The sequence below is a fragment of the Mixophyes fleayi genome, chromosome 3 (genome assembly GCF_038048845.1).
Source record: "Mixophyes fleayi isolate aMixFle1 chromosome 3, aMixFle1.hap1, whole genome shotgun sequence".
In the NCBI taxonomy this organism is placed as follows: Eukaryota; Metazoa; Chordata; class Amphibia; order Anura; family Limnodynastidae; genus Mixophyes; species Mixophyes fleayi.
The window spans coordinates 318,065,848-318,083,225 of NC_134404.1; the positions used below are offsets into that span (position 1 = coordinate 318,065,848).

At 39.2% G+C, this 17,378-nt stretch overlaps 1 protein-coding gene across 2 annotated transcripts in view; it reads left to right on the forward strand.

Moving 5' to 3' along the window:
* LHCGR (luteinizing hormone/choriogonadotropin receptor) overlaps positions 1 to 17,378 on the forward strand; it is a 130,695-nt gene that overhangs the window by 49,006 nt on the left and 64,311 nt on the right. For both annotated transcript variants that reach the window (XM_075204094.1, XM_075204095.1), the window contains 2 exons: positions 11,442 to 11,516; positions 15,763 to 15,837. In XM_075204094.1, the coding sequence (XP_075060195.1) occupies positions 11,442 to 11,516; positions 15,763 to 15,837 (150 nt within the window). The remainder of the gene's footprint in view (positions 1 to 11,441; positions 11,517 to 15,762; positions 15,838 to 17,378) is intronic.

The following is a 17,378-nucleotide window of genomic DNA, read 5'->3' on the forward strand; positions in this document are numbered from 1 at the left end:
TGGCTGACACTGCTCCCGTTCTGCCTCTTTAGATGTAAGGAGGAGACACACGTCAATGATATGTACAAATATACGGATGTATGTATACGCATTTTAGGTTACACACAAAAACATGACGTAGTCCAACCTTATATACACTGTCAAATGGTGTCCACAATCCTCATTTTATTTCAAAGCACAGCTCTATGTTTTATGAGAGGTTTTGCAATATGTATGTTTTTGGCTTTAAACACAAGCCTTAATCCAGCCAGTCTTACAAATAAACAACATTCACAATTCATTATGCAGCACAGTACATAATACTGGCATCATTAGTACTAACAACCACCCAGTTGGAAATGACAGTGAAGCATATGAGCACTCCCCAGTCCATGTGCAGAACACAGAATGTGTCCACTCTTTCCTGCCTGATGTCTCTTCAAGTGTTTTGTTTGCTTAAGGACCACTAAACCTAAAATACAAATTGTAAAAGTTCCAGGAGCTTATCGGAATAAAGGTAATCTGGCATAAAATAATACAGGGTGTTTAAAAAAAAAAATGAACCCAATTTCAAAGCAATATATTTCACAATGGCAACATGTTACAATTACACAAAAGTTGCAAACAGTTTAAAGAGTTATCAAATTTTACTAACGATTTTATAAATGCTCTATGTGCAAGAAAACTATGGATTTTTCTCACATTTTTCCTCTGAACTGCATGGTCACCCTGTGCTCTTCTCTTTACATAAATGTTTGCTCAAAGTGTTGGAACCAACGTTGAATGCTCTTTTTGCCATTGAGCAGCCAATGCTAATGCTGCTGAAATGCACGTTGCACTGCAATTATAGGTTCAGTCTTGCTAAACTGCAGAACACAAAACGCCTTTTGCTGCGGGCTCGCCATCTAGCGAATGACTGCAGCTAGGAGCTGTTGGTGCGCTGTGAGAGGCATCGAGCGATAGTCATTTGAAACTCTACGTCCCATCCTTTCAAATGGTAAGAGTTTCATTCATGGGCGATTCGTGGTTGCAGAAATATAGCAATTTCAAATGGGATCCATCTTTTTGAAACACCCTGTAGATACAAATGTGATCATGGAGGGGGAGGGATTTTCCTGGACACAGCAGACTTCCTGCCTGGTGAAGGACACAGAGAGCTTCTTTTAAGCTCCCATCTGTACTCTTTCCAGTGCACCAAACGTCTGGATCTGCCCAGTTTAGTTACTCTCATGTGGTTATGACACTGAGTACAGAGCAACACGATTAGTCAGTGTGGGCCAAGGTAAGTTGGAAATGGTTAATAACAAAGATTGATAGTTTGAACTGGAGGATTGAAGGTATTCCCACTGATGTACAAAAGTTTGCTTTGTTTATCATTGCGCAACAGAAAGGAGATTTCATTTTGTGGAGCTAGATTATTAAAATAAGTTAAATGCGTGGAGAGAGCATATATTATGGATGCTTAAATGCACGGCCATTCCTCCTCCGCAAACAAACTTTAATTTCGCACTAGATGAGAGGCGGCAGACATTAGGGGCTAGATTTACTAAGCTGCGGGTTTGAAAAAGTGGGGATGTTGCCTATAGCAACCAATCAGATTCCAGCTTCCATTAATTTAGTACCTTCTACAAAATGACAGCTAGAATCTGTAGAATCTAATTGGTTGCTATAGGCAACATCCCCACTTTTTCAAACCCGCAGCTTAGTAAATCTAGCCCTAGGTCTCATAATATACTTTTAATGAGATAAAATACTTCCCAGACACAGTGCACAGTGAAATTAATATAAATAATAATGGAAATCATGCCCACCCAAATCTCAATCAGTCTGATCTCTAGACAGCCTGTAATAGGGACTAACTATAATAGGGAGACCACGAGTGTAGGGTCCTCATGTTATAGTGAAATATAGCCACAAGCTGGTTTGTCTATATGGAGGGAGGGGGCACAAAAGACATAGTGAAATCCTCCAAGAGAGTTCCGTGCAGGGAATCTTCCTGACCTTTCTGGGTTGTGAGCGCCAGGGTAATTAATAAGATTGGGACCACTGAAGTGACAAGTTATCATCCCAGTGACCCCAGTAAAATGAGCCCTACCCAATACATTAAAAAGAGGAGAAAACACACACGCTCCATTTTCAAATTAACTAAAACTAAACTAATTTAAATAAATAATAATATAAATTTAATAAATTAATCCAACTGTTCAATTTTCAGTGAATTGATTTTACCTTTCCAACATTATTGAGATTTTTTTTTTTTACCCTTTGGGCTTCTAATTTGCAAATCCTTCTCAGCTGCTCACTGACTCTCTCCTACGACATCTGCAGAAGTCTTACAGCTGGCTCCCATCCAGATACCTGCAAGAAGAGCGTTTTTATAGCAGAGTATTCACATTCTCTTAGCTATAGCAGTTTATAACAAACAGCATTATCCTGCAGAATCAAACAGTGAAGGATTTACTAGGAAAATCAGCTTACGATTGAAGAGGTCTGTGGAACACTTGATTCAGAAGGCAGCAGAATAACAATTGCAGTTACTCGTGGAGAAAGTGGTTGGGGCTATTATTAGGCAGCACCATTATCAGCCTCTGATAATAAAGGTCATTGACAACTGGCATTTATGTGCAGTTTCCGGTGGTGTAGTATGGTTGGAATAAGGGAAGAGAGCCAAAGCTGGAGACATGAAATATGTGCCAGTCACAGTAAACTCATGACACAATCAGCTGCTGCCAACCATAAGTGTCCTTCACCAATTATCTTAACTGAGCATCCATCCTCTGCTGGTTCTTGCTTTCATGCTGCATGGCCATTCTTGTGGTTTTCTGTCAGTTTGGAGTAACTGTGTATAGACCAATTATTTCCTTTAGTGTCATGGTCACTGTCGGAAATAGATGCAAGACAGTTGTTCCGCATGTTCAGTGGAAGGAGGCAGCGGAGATCACCAAAGAAGGAACAGAGATGGCAAAATAAATGGCAGTTGAACTCACTGGGTCTAGCAGCTGAACTGGGATGGTATTTAGTACTATCTCAGGTCCTTGGTGTGACTCTCTTTGGCACTACAATGTAATTTCACACAGCCTGTGTATATTTTTACATGTTTTATATTTGTGGAAAGGTGATTATGTGGGAGGTTAAGAACAGAGTAGTGCAGCCATCTCATAGTCATCCAAAAGATGCAGTCCCGTCCAAGACAACTCTGCAAAAACTAGAAAGGTTGAGGGGGTATCCTAGAGATGCATATGCCTGGTGGATCATAACTAGGATTCATGAGAGTAATAGAGTATGTTCTAAATATGCAAGGACAGTCCCATAAGGTTTATTACCCAAGCCCACACTTGTTTAGTCTCAATATTATACATATAAGCAAATTAGTCCTACCTACAAGGTACACCTACATACTCTAATATATTACATATTATAGGCCATATCGTATTATACTTTGTTTAGAATTTATTTATGCGGATAGACTTAATGATGTTCGAAAGAGTAGAAAGTGTAGGTGGCTAGTTTGACACAGAATAAAGCTTTTCTGATTTATGGACCATTTAAATGACTTTGCCATTCACAGTGATCAGCATTCATATGCCAATAAATTTGTGTTACTGACTGAAGTAGTGCCAGGTTTTATTCACATTTGAATTCTTCTTCATACCTGATTAATGAGACTCAGTAGCACTTGGAGATAAAGTAGTTATGATAGTGCCCCTCATGTGTGATTTGTACTAAGTATTTATATCATTGTTGAATTGACAAGTATTTTCTTACACTTAAATATCATTCCTTTGAGTTCATACAGAGTAAACTGTATTTGTTATATTGCGGGAGATGTACTGAATGGTGGTATATTTAGCACTAAGCAGGTATGTTGAGGTTTATCAGCTGACTAGGCTGATCCTGTGACTGACTTCCATCATAAGCAGCCTTTGTGATGTCACTCAGCTTTAGTACAAAAGCTACAGCTTGGTATAGAACACTCAGCTATCAGCTGAGAGTAAACTGTGTATTATACACTTACATATAAACACACATTTGTTTATTGCTATGACTGTGTCTGATGATATGACATCTTAGACTGAGGTAAGCTTATTTTAACCTAAATGTTATATATACTAGTGCTGATAAGAAATTTTTAAGGCTGGAAGTACTGAATCTAATTATGAATTCAGTTTCACAGTGTGTAAAGAGTCCACTAAGTGGGCAGTTGTGGCATTGCGAGGGAAACCATTTAATGATGTGTTTAACATAAACCAAGGAAAAATCATAATGTACCTATTAAGGATGTAATGGCATACAATTGCACCTAGTAAAATGTTTGTTCAACACTTGTTACTTCCGTTTCTGTATATTTTAAAGTAGAGTGTGCATTATTCTTTATGATATGTGAGTAGTGGCATTAGAAAAAGTACACTTTCATGGAACTGTGTTCTGAGTTGCGGCTTTCAAATTATAATAAATTTGTTTTAAATTTGTCCCACTGACGTCATTATTACAAACCAAACATAAATTAATGAACTCACCAAGCACCAATGATAAAAATATATTTAACATGTTTCTACATATATTGTAGTGGGTTGGGTTAACTAGGAACCTGTTTGTGGTGGTTAGATTTCGGAGCTGTGGATTGATGTGTGGTTAAAGAGACAATAACCTAAAAAAAGGTCTGGTCTTAATCGTGCCTTGCCCATGCTAAACATAGTGTTATACAATTAGATTGATTGTATATAAGAGGTGAGAATATATGTAGAAACACCTTAAATATATTTTTATCATTGGTGCTTGGTGAGAGCTTTGTGAGGTAATAATGGGATTCTGAGAAAGCAAAAAGTGTAACTGTACTAAGTAGTGAGCCTTGCAAGCAGACTCACTAACAACATCATAGAAACTAGATAAAGTCCTAGAACAAGAATATTTATATATCGTTTTATAACATTTAAATTAGACAAATGTAAAAGGAAAATAAAAGGCAGAATGGGGGAGGGAAGGAATGCACAAGCATAGGCATATGCCAAAGAGGTGGAAGTAGTCACAAGTACACCAGCACCAGAGGCTGGTCACGCTAATACAGCATGGGGTACCCCTATTATAGGGGGACACAACCCCACCACCTTCAGAACGTGTTTGAGTCCCCTAGGGGAATCGGAAACAAAGAAAAACAATATCCAATGGCACTCGACAAGCTGTGATGCAAAGGACAGCTGTGAGGGATCTGCAGTCCCCCTAAAAAATGTGTAGCAAGAAACACGAAACGCGCCAGTCTGGTCTGATCTTGTTTATTGGATTTTATGTGGAGCCCACGAGCCATTGTTACGGTCCCATTTACCACTTGCTTTTATTATTTATGCCAAAAAGCAACCGGGGTATCATATTTAGAAAACAGAAGTGCTTGTGCACAAACTATTCTAAGACTGCGGGATACACGATCACGTGAGAGAGAGGTGGGGTCTTTGAGCGACCTAGGATCGTAGTGGTCCGGGAGCAAGTTACTCTAGATGCACACATAGTTGTGCAAGTGGATGGATTTTGTATCCTTTGTATTTACTGCTTGAAAGACTGTGGAATACGTTGCCCATGTGAAAGAGAAGCGGTGTCACAGAGCAACCCAGGACTGACGTCACAGCCGACATTCAGTGTGTAGCGAGGAAGGGAGGAGGATGCCGGGTCCTGGACGCCACCGGATTGGAAAATTTTGAATTTGTTTCTACTCCTGGCCACGGCACCCCTGCTTCCAGGGGTGCCGCGGTGCACACTTTGGGAACCGCTGGGTTAGTGGTTGGATTATCCATTATCTGCAAGTCTGCTACTGAGTTTAACCCACATAGTATTAGTAATAAAGTGGTAGAAGTTAGTTTAGGATGAAAGGGTAAGGTAGTCTTATTCGGCCACTGAGCTAGATGATTGTCAAAATCAATTGAATCTCCCACTGCTTAAACATAATTCCATTTTTTCTATCAGCACTTGAGCTTATTGTCTATATACCAAAAATATGTTCCTTAATGTTGTTTGTTCTTTCTTTCAAGCAATTTGTTAAGGATTAAAAATAAGTCTGAACTTCCATGCTTATAGTTTGTGGTTTATATTTTTGTACTGTACAAATTAACAGATCATTAAAATGTTTTCTAAAACTTTTTTTTTTTTTTTAGAAAGTACAGTGTTCCCTCTCATCCATTCCACTTTGTGTTTAAATGCATGTATTAATGTTAGTCCAGTGAATATTAAAGTGTAACATGTTTAGTTATTCCCCATTTCCTGTGTCCTCGTTGAAAGGTTTTCCTTTGTTCTAGTTCTATCTTCTAACAGTTGCTTTTTCTATTGTCTTATCTCATATTGATTTTTACTGATGCTACTGTATCTCTTACCCTTTACTTATTTGTATATTGCTTTGTTTACATTTTGTGGATTGTATGGCGCTGCATATTCTGTGGCACCTTACAAATAAACAATAATTGTTATTGTTACAATCTTGTATTCTTTGTGGACTCCACTGAGAAATAGTAATACACTCAGAGCCTTATTATCCAATAGGCTGACTAGACTGCAACCTCGGGTAAAATAGTTTTGGGGTAAGAACCACATTATTGGGGGTGCAAAATTGTGATGAAGAGGTATAAACTAAAATCCATTTTAAAATATAAGAGAATTGTTTTTCTCCAAAGTACAATTAATACAAGAAAGAAAAATATAGTAAGGTTTTAAGATGATGCATCATCCTTGGGCAAGTGCTTGAAGATAAGCGAGTAGGAGAGACAAGGATGGTGACAGGCATGTTCTGCTGTACAGTTCTGATTTTAATGAAAATGAAATGAGTCACATAGATTGCTATGACTCTTTTAAAAAGCCAAGTGCCACTGAGTCTCGAAAAACAGGAACATAAACATTGGTGTTGGTGAAAGAAGACAGATTTTAAATTAAGGACAAGTTAGTTTTTACCTACCGCACATTAGCCTGACGTGGGAGTGCTATGAGTGTTTTATCCTGGGGGGGCATAAACCCTTAATCAGGCCCTAAATACACTTTACAGATATTCAAGTTCCTTCATAGACATGTATACAAGTCTTGTGCAACACCCATTTCTTTGATACATGCATTTTCTAGTTTTCCAAACTTTTCATTTCATCATAGTACATTTTCCGTAAAATATGTATAGTGAAGCCAGTAACAACGTCACATGAAAGTCCAGCCTACTACCACTTTAGGACCGATGCTGTCATTAGTTTTAACTCTGGCTCAAAAATTACCTTAAGCCTGTGATGTCATTATTTTTTAGTTGATATGCTGTATTCTCGCATTGGTTTAGCCCATGAAAAGGTCTCTCCATCTGACTTTATCTTACTTCCATAGGTACCAACCATGACCCTGTCTGTATTAACAATTAATTAAAATGATCTCAATACTCCACAGAAATGTACAATACTTCCCCAATACCTAAAACGGCACTTGTAATGCTTTAAGAGACAAATTTTAAACATACTTACACAAGTTTGTAATGTAAAGGCCTACCCTCAGGTATACTACTCCAAATCTCCCCACAAGGTCAAAGTCATCTCTCCCTCCCACTAAAAGTTGACTCTTTACATATAGACCCCCAAGGACAATTTATCATCCTAACCATTTCCCTACAACAAACACTCATCCCCTTACCTACATTACATGCTCTGAATACCTCCCAGAGCTCCTTTTTTGCCAGGCTCTCACAAGTTGTGACTGGCAGGGTAATAATAGGTGGAGACTTCAATATCATCTTAAATACACGACTAGACTGCTCACAACCTGTATTACGTAGCAATCAAACTGCTCGAGAGAGCTCTAAGCTACAATCTCTGCTCACCTAAGCCATTCTCTATGACACATGGCGGGTATCATACTCTAATGATAGAACTTGCGCGCATTATGCAGTACCGCATGGCACACACTCCAGATTGGATATGCTCTTTTTGGGCGCTTGCACATCTCGGGCCCTGAGATTGGCCACCATCACACCAGTTCCCTGGTCTGATCACTCAGCCATGATGTTACATCTTGATGTTTTGCCGCTTTCACACCGTGCTATCGGTGGAGATTTAATGACCATTTGTTCTTGAATAAAAGATAACATCAATACCATTTGACTTTGGCCCTATTAGGCTATTAAGCAGACAATGACCAAGAGAATGTCACCCCCTCTATTAAGTGGGAAGCCCGTAAGGATACCATTAGAGTATTTAGCCTAGCTTCTCATGAGAAAAATCTCCACCTGCAAACGATCAGAGACCTAGACACCCAAATACAAACCCTTACTGACCATCAACAAAAATACTCCAAATGCAAAACTTATTTAAAACTCCTAGCCTTATTGGGTCAGCTTGGCAAACTACTCGCCTGAAAAGTAGCCAAAACACTTCAATGGCTGTAGCAACAATATTATGAAAAAGGAGATGAAGCAAATACGTTAATCACCCAAAAACTTCAAAACAACAGCACCCGCAATCGTATTATGGCCATTAAGGATGAATATCAACACTCACTCTATGACCCTCAGGCCATTGCCAATAGATTCCTCTTCTACTATAGTCTACTATACAATCTCCCTCAGCCAATTGATGATACAGATGCTCTTCACTCCCAAATAACCAATTATCTTCGCACCTGTTCCCTCCCCCGCCTTACTCAAGCACAATTATCAGTCTTAAACGCAGATATCATGGCAGTGGAGATAAAAACAGCCATTAAGACCTTTTCGAACTCGGCAGCTCCAGGTCCTGACGGCCTTACTGCTTTGTATTACAAGAAATTCACTTCTGTTCTTATACCCATACTTCTCCCCATCTTTAATGCAATTTTAAGTGGTAAAAAATTTGAGAGGGACACCACCAGAGCAGACATTATTGTTATCGCCAAAGAAGGACTACCGGCCAATCTCACTCTTGAATGTAGATTTAAAGTCATTTGCTTTTGTAGCTCGCGAACAGATTATGTCAAGTGATCCCCGCCCTGCTCCACCCAGACCAGGTAGGCTTTATTCTCACTTGCCAAGGAGCAGACAACACAAGACAAGCCATTGATCTAATCGGGCGGCAAATCGCTCTCAATCCCCTGTCCTGGTGGTGTCTCTCGATGCAGAAAAGGCCTTTGATAAGGTCTCTTGGCTATTCATGAAGGCCACTCTCACTCCAATGGGCTTTCAGGGCTGATTGCCATCCCTCTATTACAACCCTTTAGCAAATGTACAGGCCAAGGTGGAGCCATTGGTGGCCCGGGTCTGCAACAATTCATTGATCACTTGGTCCAAGCAGGTGCAGATGATTATAAGATCTCAATAAGATTTGTATGCAGATGATATTTTCCCACAATTACCAATCCCCTCACCTCCCTCCCCTCCCTCCAAACTGAACTCAATGAATACGGAGCAATCTCTAATTTTAAAATTAACATGGACAAATCCAAAATCCTCCCCCTAAAACAACCCTCCAACTTCTCATTAACTTGAAGCGGCAGTCAGATTTCCAATGGCAAGCAAGCAAGCTTAAATTCCTGGGGATCAATGTGACTAGCCATTATAACCTACTGTATGCTGCTAACTTTCTCTGACTATTGGATTCGCTTAAATGTGACCTTGAGAAATGGGATAAATTGTACATCTTCTAGATAAACCGCATAGCAGCAATAAAAATGAATCTGTCAAAGATCCTTTACTTGTTCCAAACAATACTGGTGCAAGTACCCTTCCTGGCAATTCAGACCCTTCAGAAACAAATTGCTCGATTTATCTGGGCAGATAAATGTCCCAGAGTATGAGCTTGTACACTTTATAGGCAAACTGCAGAGGAAGGTTTAGGTCTCCCAAATATCTCTAAATACTATATAGTCGCACATCTTACCCAGCTGGTTCTATTCCACTACCCATCTTCCACAAGACTATGGGTTGAAATTGAGGCCAACCTTTTACACCTACTCTCACCTTACACTCTACTATGGATAACCCTCAAACATCGCCCGCCACTCTCTCTGCTTCCTCCCACCACTCATTTCTCGCTACAGATGTAGGACTATAGCACCAGCACATTTTAATTACTGAAAAATCCCAAAGTCAGGTTCCCAGTTTGCAAAAATCCAACCTTTATCCCCGGTTAACAACATTCCACCTTCTGACACTGGTCCCAACGAGGTCTCAGATTTCTGACAGATATAGCACCTATGCGTATATAGACCTGTAAAGGACCACTATGAACTGAAGTGGGAAGAGGACCTGGGTGTGGAGCTGGTCCAAGATCAGGAAACGAGTCGCCAAGAGCTCTATCTGTGTGCGCAATAAGGAAAATTCATACAAGCTACTCTATAGATGGTATCTGGTCCCTACCCAATTCCTCTAACTTATGCTGGAGGTCCTGTTGGCAAGAGGGCCCATTCAACTACATTTGGTGGTCTTGCCCAAAGTTCATGAGATTCTGGCAAAGTGTACATAATCTGATCCGTAGGGTCACCATGTTACAACTACCTCCCTGTCCTTCTTATTCTTTACTGCACAGACCTGTACCTGAAACTGATAAGTACACAATGGCACTTGCTGGCCATATACTCAATGCCACCAGGTGTTCAATAGCAATGAACTGGAAACAACCCCAACCTCCTACCTTATCTGAAGTGATCAATAGAATTTGGCAGACCTACTATTGTGAACATATCACAAGCATCATCAATGACCACCCCAACAATTTCCATACCATTTGGAACCCTTGGCTCCCCTCTCAAGAAATAGACAAGCCAAGAACCACTTAATCTGTAGGTGGACCCCAATGGTATTACTTACAGTCCGTGCATCAAGCACCCAATGCACGGCAAGGTGTCAAGTCGGAGCCCTGCCCATCCATTTCCACTCTCCTTACTAACATGCCCCCTCTCTGCCCCCCCCCCCGTCACTCTCCCTTCTTTATTTCGAACACCTCCTCCAATCCCCAAGACACCTCCTTTTTTTATTTCTTTTACTCTTACTGTGCTTTTAAACTTTCTTTCTCTTAATAATCATCTAATTACTGATTGTTTAGTGTAATTTTGTCTTTACACTGTTAAAATGCTGAAAAAACCCCAATAATATATGTTTTAAAAAAAAAGAAAGTGTCCCTCTACTGTGCAGAGGTTCCTGGTTCACAGACCGTCATTGAACACAACTATATAATGAAATTTGTGACAGCAATGTTCAGGTAGAAGCAGTTTACAATTAATACTGATGGAAGCTAAAATGTTGAGGGTGTACAAATTCGGTGGGGCTGCTTAGCCTTGACTTGGCTCTGAATAAATGTCACTCCGCTCTAGTGAAGCACTTCTCAGCACAGCAAAAACAAAAAAGAAAAATTAATTCCAAAATCAACCTTAGTAGAAACACTGTGTTTTACATGTGTGAGATCATAGCGCAATGTGGTATTTCGACAGTAAGAACTCATAATGTCTCATAATGCATTTTAATATTATTTTGTTTGCTTTCATTACAGAGTAATATCTGAAAGTGATTCACTAGAAAGGATTCAAAATCGTGCGTTTGCCAAACTTCCCAACTTGACAGAATTGTAAGTAAGCTTTTTTTTAAACTTCTGCTGTTACCAGTATTTATTTTATTTTTTTTAAAAAAAGTATATTGAAAGAACAAACATACTAGGAGCAATTGTTTCAAAATAGATCCTCAAAATATTTGCCTTATTCAGCATTTGGGTGCAAAATGTTTTGATTCATTGCGTAGCATACGTTGCTCTGCCTATGCCCAGAAAGTGGGCGCACACATATGCGCCTATGCAGATTTGCGTGACTATGCCACTTATGCCAGACTGCACCGGTTAAGGTGGGATGGGAGTGAAAGGAGAGCATTCAAACATAGGTCAAGAGTTGCGAATGGGGGCAGAATGGGAAAAAGGTGCGTACACACCTGAGAAAGACATAACACTTGTAGGTGGTCAGGGGCAGGTGCAAATAGCAGATGATGATAATGATTGTCTCTTGCACTAGTGAACCACTGTCTGCTTGCACTTGCAATGCTGACACTGATTGGTGCTTTCTTCGGAATTTGGGCATATACTATGCTTTTGTGTGTGTGTGTGTGTGTGTGTGTGTTTAAGTGCAAAAAAACATTTTGTACACAAGACGGAGTCTTTGCTTACGCTCTATTAGAGAAAGATACGGTTTAGTGATGCCTAATAACATGCATTTGTTGCACACAAATGAAAAATAACATTGATGCAAGTAGGATGTAAGTGTCTGTGACATGCCTGACATAAATCTGACACATGTAAATCTGTTGCCATCCAGGACACATCTGGGCTGTGAAGCTCTAGACTCACCTCAGAAACCTCCCTTCCACTTCAAACACTGCAGCACCCACTGAACCGCTACTGCTTAGTTGTGAACACAAGATATCTCCCTATGTTCCCACCCATGGGACAAATATGTCTATGGGTGGGACAAAGCCCTAAAATCAGTACTGGGAGTTATGATAAACAGCCTATTCCGCTGCAAAACCAAATTCCCAGAAAATTCTGTACATTTGCACTTTTCGCTGAGACTTGCACTTTCCACGTGTTTCAAAACACATTATGTGTCAAACTTTCAAGAAAATAGAAAGGACAGGTGATCCATGTTTGACCAAATAATCATCGAATCATAAACCTCATCATATGTACTGTGATTAGTATCAAAGGAGCATCATGAAAAGCCAGAAAGCCAGTCTCTTCCCGCCCCTAATTGGGGAAGGGGGGTTGTAATTAACAAAACGGGATCCCTGAAGTGTAACCCCAATTGTCCCAGTATAGGATTCCCTATTTATCAATGCCCATTATACCAAAAGAGTCAAATAAAAAGCACACACCCATTTTTCAATGTTTAATTGAATAAACTCCCCAAAACACTTGTTCACCACTATTAAGTAAAAAAAATAAAAAATTTCTGTCTTGAGCCATTGTAGCAGAAATAGGGGGAAAAGTCTCCAGAAAAAAGATGAACTACCTGCACACTAATCCGTACAACCAAGCAAAACTGACAAAAAGCAGGAATCCTCAGGTCTCCCTCTCACTACCAGCCAATCACAAGTTACTAGTGTTGGAAAATGTTTGTGATTGGCTTGCACTGAAGGGGAGTTCCAGGACAAAACTTATCTCCATGCACATTATCTATTTAACCAGACCCCTAATCTACCCAATTATAACTCTGCAATTTGACATATCCACACCCTTTTTTATGTCTCTAAAATCAGGACACTTGAGAGGCATGCTTTAAGACTAGAGAGCAACTCAGCAAAACTAGACCTGGGGGTAAATGTATTAAGCTCCGGGTTCTTAAACACCCGTGAGTTCGGCATCTTCGGCGTTTAAATTTAAAGCGGCGCTGCCTTGTAAAGAGAAACTTCCCTTTAAAAGGCAGCGCCGCCTTAAATTTAAACGCCAAACTCGCGGGTGTTGAAGAACCCGGAGCTTAATACATTTACCCCCTAGTGCTAGAACTAGTGCTTATTATTATTATTCACATATTCTTGAGACTCACTATGTCGATAGCTACAGTATTAATCCATTTTCACAAATTTGAGTAAATTATTACAACATATTTACAGCTTTGCTTTACTTTAATTCCAAAACTATTTAAAACGCCCCCCCCTGCCCCCCCTACTAAAAATTTAGGTTGGTCTGATTTTAGTATGCTCTAAAGTTCATTTAGGCAAACAAATATTACCTAGCTCTCGCCCAACATTTTAGAGGCCCTTGTATACCCCTGCTTAGATCTTAATTAGTTGCTAACTGAGGAATCTCCAACACTTCAGTTGCAGTTGAGATGCTGACATTGACAATTTGCTTTCACACAGGGACTTTCCCACCTGTTCACTACAGCAGTACAGCATAGTGGGAGACTGTGGGACTGGAATTGAAAAGTCTACATTTCAGCGAGGTCTCCCTTATGAAACAACAAATATCACTTGTTTGTCCTGCTTATATGTTTTGTCCAATCTTCATCTCAATCCCCCCTGACATCTTATACATCCTCCATATAAAGGATGCCCATTATATGTGTTTAGTAGGAGAACATATCTTCTGACACTCCTTCATTCATTTCCCTTTCTGTCTTTTTCCAACTCTTCCATCTTATCCTACTAGTCCTCTCTCCTGACACATGGCAGTTGGTAACAGGCTAAAAATATAGCTTTATGCTCATTTTACTTAAACTGCAACATGGAATTCAAATGAGTGTTGTTTAAAGTAAGGCACTTGAAGGTGTCAGCAGGGCATATGAAGCGTTTCCTTGTAACAGTGCTTCCTTATTCTTATGTAGTATTTTTACTTGAGTATGTTATCCCAACCTTTTCCTCCTTGAAAAATATCCCCTCCAAAAATTGCAGGTTTGAAAGAAAAGGAGACTGTGTCGCTGAGAAGGTGGGAGGGATTTGCAAAATGTGATTGCAAAAAAAACATTTGGGCACATAAACATTTATTCAAATGTTATACAGGTTGGGTGCTCTTTTAACAGCTCCACTGGTAGAAATCTAGTACTTTTCGTATTTAATGTGGCAAGTCCAAATTGTATCTTTATAGAATGCAATTGTTACCCCACAAATAACTTAAGAGTTTCTGTAACCTGGAAATCAACAGCCTGAAATGTGCAATCTCAATATAGGAGGCTTCTATGCCTCCCAATGGTAAGATAACAAAACACAAAACCTCAAACAAATCTTTTTTACAGATGGATTCCTGCATGATATACCACTTACATCCGTGGCTACCAGAAATTATTAGTGCATAAATGGAATATAAGTAACATGTCTATATGTAGTAGCCGCCCATCAATTGGCGTAGGAGGGAAATTGATGAAGAGGGTTCATGACCAGTTCATGAATGCTGCGAAGCACACACAGGAAAGAATAGTGTGACATTCCATATTTATTATGAATACAAAAGTGCATAAATACCAAGACATATAATGTTTCAGGGTGCCATCCGTCCTCTCTTGAGTGCTGCTTATGTCATTATATATATACATATATATATATATATATATATATATATATACACACACACGCACATATATATACATATACACACATATATATACATATATATATATATATATATATATATATATATAATGTATGCATATATATATGTGTGTATATTATTATTATTATTAACATGATTATTAATTTTTATTTATAAGGCTCCACAAGGCGTCCGCAGCGCTGTACAAATTACAATACAATGGGAGACAGCACAGTACAGTAAACAGTAAGCACAGCAACTCAGTAAGCTCAATGCACAGCTAGAGAGGGCGGGGAAGGGGGAGGTAGGATCCGCAAATGACGGGGCCCAAGAAGGAGGGCGCGGAAGACAGGGAGACCCCCAGGGGGGAGGAGGGAGCGAGAGTGGACGTGGAGTGGAGCCTCGAGGAGAAGGGCTAAGTAGCTGGAGAGCAGAGTTACAAGTGGTGGAAACAAGAGGAGAGATGGCCCTGCTCAGAGGAGTGTACAATCTAAGGTATATATATGTGTGTATATATATGTGTGTGTGTGTATATATATATATATATATATATATATATATATATATATATATATATATATATATACACACATATATATACACACACATACATACATACATACATACATACATACATACACACATTAAGACTGCAGCAATTAATATTGAGAGTGAATAAAGGTATAATGATGCAAGCTAAATTATCGTCTTAACAGATGAATGTGTTAATTATAAATTTCTTTTAGAGCAGTATGTATATTCTAGATATAATTTGAAGAAAAACAATTAATATTTGTCATTACAGAACTATCCGGAACACCAAAAACCTGGTCCATGTTGGGCATGGAGCCTTTGAAAACCTACAAAAGTTAAAATACTTGTAAGTTGGTGTCACATAAATGCTGCAGTGTCCCCAGCTCTTCCATCAGCATGTTATGTTTGGTATCAGTTGGAGGGCATGTGTGCGGACACTTTGTGTCTGGGTGTGTTTGCTTATGTGTTTCCGGGATTCCACACTAACGGGATATTCCATTGTGAACTGTGGGACATAATTATCTTAAATATATGTTTGCCTAAGTGAGATAGAGTTTGTAAATTATGGGCTTTGATGAGGAACAAATGCTGGTCTGTTATTCTCTGCCACAGTAAACACATTATTGCTCATGAGATAACATGTTTTTGCTAACAATGGCAAGGACATTTTTATCAGTTCATTGCAATAGCGTACTATACAAGAGATGAAGACTCATTGAAATTGTATGTTGTAAGAATGTAATTTGGAGATAGCTGTAAAGAAGATATGTTTCGCCCATAATTCTGTCTTATGGAGCTCCTTTGGTTATGTGAGGTGTCTTGTTATATATAGTTGGAGTTCAGATGAGCAGGGTTTAATGTTTTAAGTGTTGTTAACAAAAGGTAGTTAAAATATCAAATATAGAATAAAAAAAAGAACTGCGTAGATGACACCTTAATCATAATCAATACAATGTAACAAACCAATATAAATAAACACATAAACAATTTATTCAAACATAAAAATAACTAAAATTAATCAAATTGACATGATAAAAACTAGAGAGCATACAGAGTAATTTTAGCTAAATAGCACTATATATTCATCAATGGAGACTCATTCATTATCAACCAACCAAAATAATTAAAATAATATTGGTAGCCTGTTCAAAAATGTTTTAGGATTAATGTGGCATCTTAGTCAGTCCAATATGTAAAGAATCCTCATTGTGTGATAAACAGAATATGGCAGTATAATTTCTTCTTCCTAGCATCAGCAGGAGGATCGAGCGTGAATTAAGTGCAAAGTTCACACACCCCCAGAAGCTCAACCGCAAATGCACACAGTGGAATAGCACTAGTCCGTAATAAACACTCACCCAAAGCCAGGGGTGCTGGATAAATATCTTCAGATTACATGCTTCTCTGGTATAGTACCGGCTCACTGACACAATGAAATCTGAACTTCCTACGTGGTGTACACCGAATTTACAGATAGTTAGTAACCGCAAATAAGTTCCTTTCTAAAGCAGTTCGTAATTAGAAGCTCCGGATTACAAAATATTGTACTACTTGAAGTCTTCACATACAAATAATGTTGGTTGGAGATAAAGATTGAAACACACAGATTGCGAAGCGTTTCATCTGCCGCATGCAGACTTTCTAAAGCAGTACTTGAGGTAAGGTAGTTAAAAGCCTTTGGGGTTCAGTACAAAGTTTGAGGTAGGGTACTGTCACGTCTAACGGGAGATTCCTAACAGTCAGTGTTTACGTAGACCTTCTCAAGGAGCGGGGTCTAACGAACCCCCAGTCTGCACCAAGAACCGCCGCAAAGCAAGATGGATTTTGCTGCCAGAGGTTCGCAGGTCGCAGGCCTTGGATTAGTCCACTGACGCGATAGATAATAGA